Source organism: Hemicordylus capensis, chromosome 12 (assembly GCF_027244095.1).
Source record: "Hemicordylus capensis ecotype Gifberg chromosome 12, rHemCap1.1.pri, whole genome shotgun sequence".
Lineage (NCBI taxonomy): Eukaryota > Metazoa > Chordata > Lepidosauria > Squamata > Cordylidae > Hemicordylus > Hemicordylus capensis.
Genome location: NC_069668.1, coordinates 1,393,703 through 1,395,280, shown reverse-complemented (window position 1 = coordinate 1,395,280; position 1,578 = coordinate 1,393,703). Strand labels below are relative to the sequence as shown.

The window sequence follows — 1,578 nt, the reverse complement described above, 5'->3', positions numbered from 1 at the left end:
GTAAGTGAAGGATATCGCGAAATCTTCGCGTGGCCCGAGGCGAGGAGGGCCAAGGGGTGTGGCTATTCCTCCAGTCAGTGTAGTTGTAGGTTCGAGTCCCGTTGGGCAACACTTAGGCCTTCCCCGTTTTCCTCATATTTTATGGCACACTTCATGTGTTATTACATGCAGCGCATATAAAAAAATTTATCATGTAGAATTATGTTTTATGTATGCACACATTATATATGGAACGTTATGAATCTATTGTGTGTCCTAATTTTATGTAGCTCATAATTTCATATTGGAAAATTTATGTAAGTTTCAGCAATCACAAAGCGCCTCGTTGAGGCCCTGACGCTGACCAGGCCCCGTTGCCATGGCGACGAGAGGAGGGCAGGGCCACTCAGGGCGGGCTCTGTGATGTCGCGGGGGGGCGTGGCAGGGCGCGAGGGCCTCAGCCAATGGCGCGGCAGGTGAAGAGCCATGGTGGGGGAGGGAGAGGGGGAGAGAGAGAGAGGGAGCTGCGGCGCCGCGCCATGCGGAAGGGCCGCCGGAGCCGCTCGCGGGCGCCGCGCGGCGGTTGGGAGGATCCCTCGGAGCTGGCGCTTGCGCAGTCGGCCTCCTCGGAGTCGCCCTGGGAGTGGGAGGCGGAACGCGTGGAGCAGCTGCGCGAGCGAGCCTGGCGCTGGGGGCCGCGGGGGCCGGGCTCGGGCGGGAAGGGCCGGAGCCGCCGCGAGCGGGAGCAGCGCACCAACTGGGCCGTGCCCGCCGGCCACGAGCGCAAGATCGCCGCCAAGCTCCGCGCCAGCCTGGCCAAGAGGCGGCGCCGCGAGCAAAAGTGGGGAGCCGCAGCAGCAGGAGGGGGCCGAGCTCGGTTGGCAGCAGCAGCTGCAGCTGCTGGAAGGGGCGGCAGCAGCAGCGCGGAGGGGGCGCCCTCCTGGCCCAAGCCTGTGCTCCGCGTGCCCTGCTAGGAGCAGGCAAGCGCCTCCTGCCCAGGTAGTCCCCCCACACACCATGCAAGGAACCCCTCCCCACATTGCACCCCCGCCCCCTTGATCTGCATCCCTCCCCGGGTAATAGGTGCGCCCCCTTTCCGAGGCCCCTGCAGGCGCCCCACCTCCCAGCGAGCCTGGTGGGGGCAGCCCGTGGGGAATGGCTGCCTTTGCTAAGCAGGGTCTGCCCTGATTTGCATTTGGATGGGAGACTGAGCGCTGCAAGGGATTCCCCTCGGGGCCAGAGAAGCCGTGTTCCCTCTCACAGGGATCCCTCCAAGGTCCCAGAGAGCTGACAGTGCTGAGCAGTAGCTGGGCTTGAAAACTAAGGGTGGGTTTTGCTTCTCCCTAGGCTGCAGAAGTGGCCATGGAGTGCCTCCTCCCATCCCCTCGGCTGCTGTGTATCTGAGGAAGCCGCCGGCCAAGCAGCCCTCCTCCTCGGACGCTAGCCGGGTGCCAGATTCCCCGGGACGCGCGCGGAGACCTTTCTGTTCATCAAAACTGACAGCTTCAGCATCTTACAATCTGCCTCTTTGCCTTCTTGCCTCCCGTTTCTTTATTTCGCTGCGACCCCCCGGCCACCTCTCCAGAGAGGACTCAAGGT

The 1,578-nt window shown here is 63.0% G+C and overlaps 2 protein-coding genes across 4 annotated transcripts in view; one reads left to right on the top strand and one right to left on the bottom strand.

Moving 5' to 3' along the window:
* LOC128335922 (AP-1 complex subunit beta-1) overlaps positions 1-1,578 on the top strand; it is a 44,215-nt gene that overhangs the window by 203 nt on the left and 42,434 nt on the right. For 2 of the 3 annotated variants that reach the window (XM_053274838.1, XM_053274835.1), the window contains exon 1: positions 1,422-1,576. The exons of the other annotated variant lie outside the window; for it this stretch is intronic. The gene's annotated coding sequence lies outside the window, so the exon portion shown is untranslated. Of the gene's footprint in view, positions 1-1,421; positions 1,577-1,578 lie in introns of those variants that run through there. 3 annotated transcript variants of the gene reach the window in all.
* Positions 279-1,453, bottom strand: LOC128336109 (polyadenylate-binding protein-interacting protein 1-like). The gene is made up of 2 exons (XM_053275282.1): positions 1,327-1,453; positions 279-978 (listed from the first exon to the last, which is right to left on the bottom strand). Exons 1-2 carry the CDS (start codon positions 1,341-1,343, stop codon positions 279-281), a joined length of 717 nt encoding a protein of 238 aa, XP_053131257.1. The 5' UTR covers positions 1,344-1,453.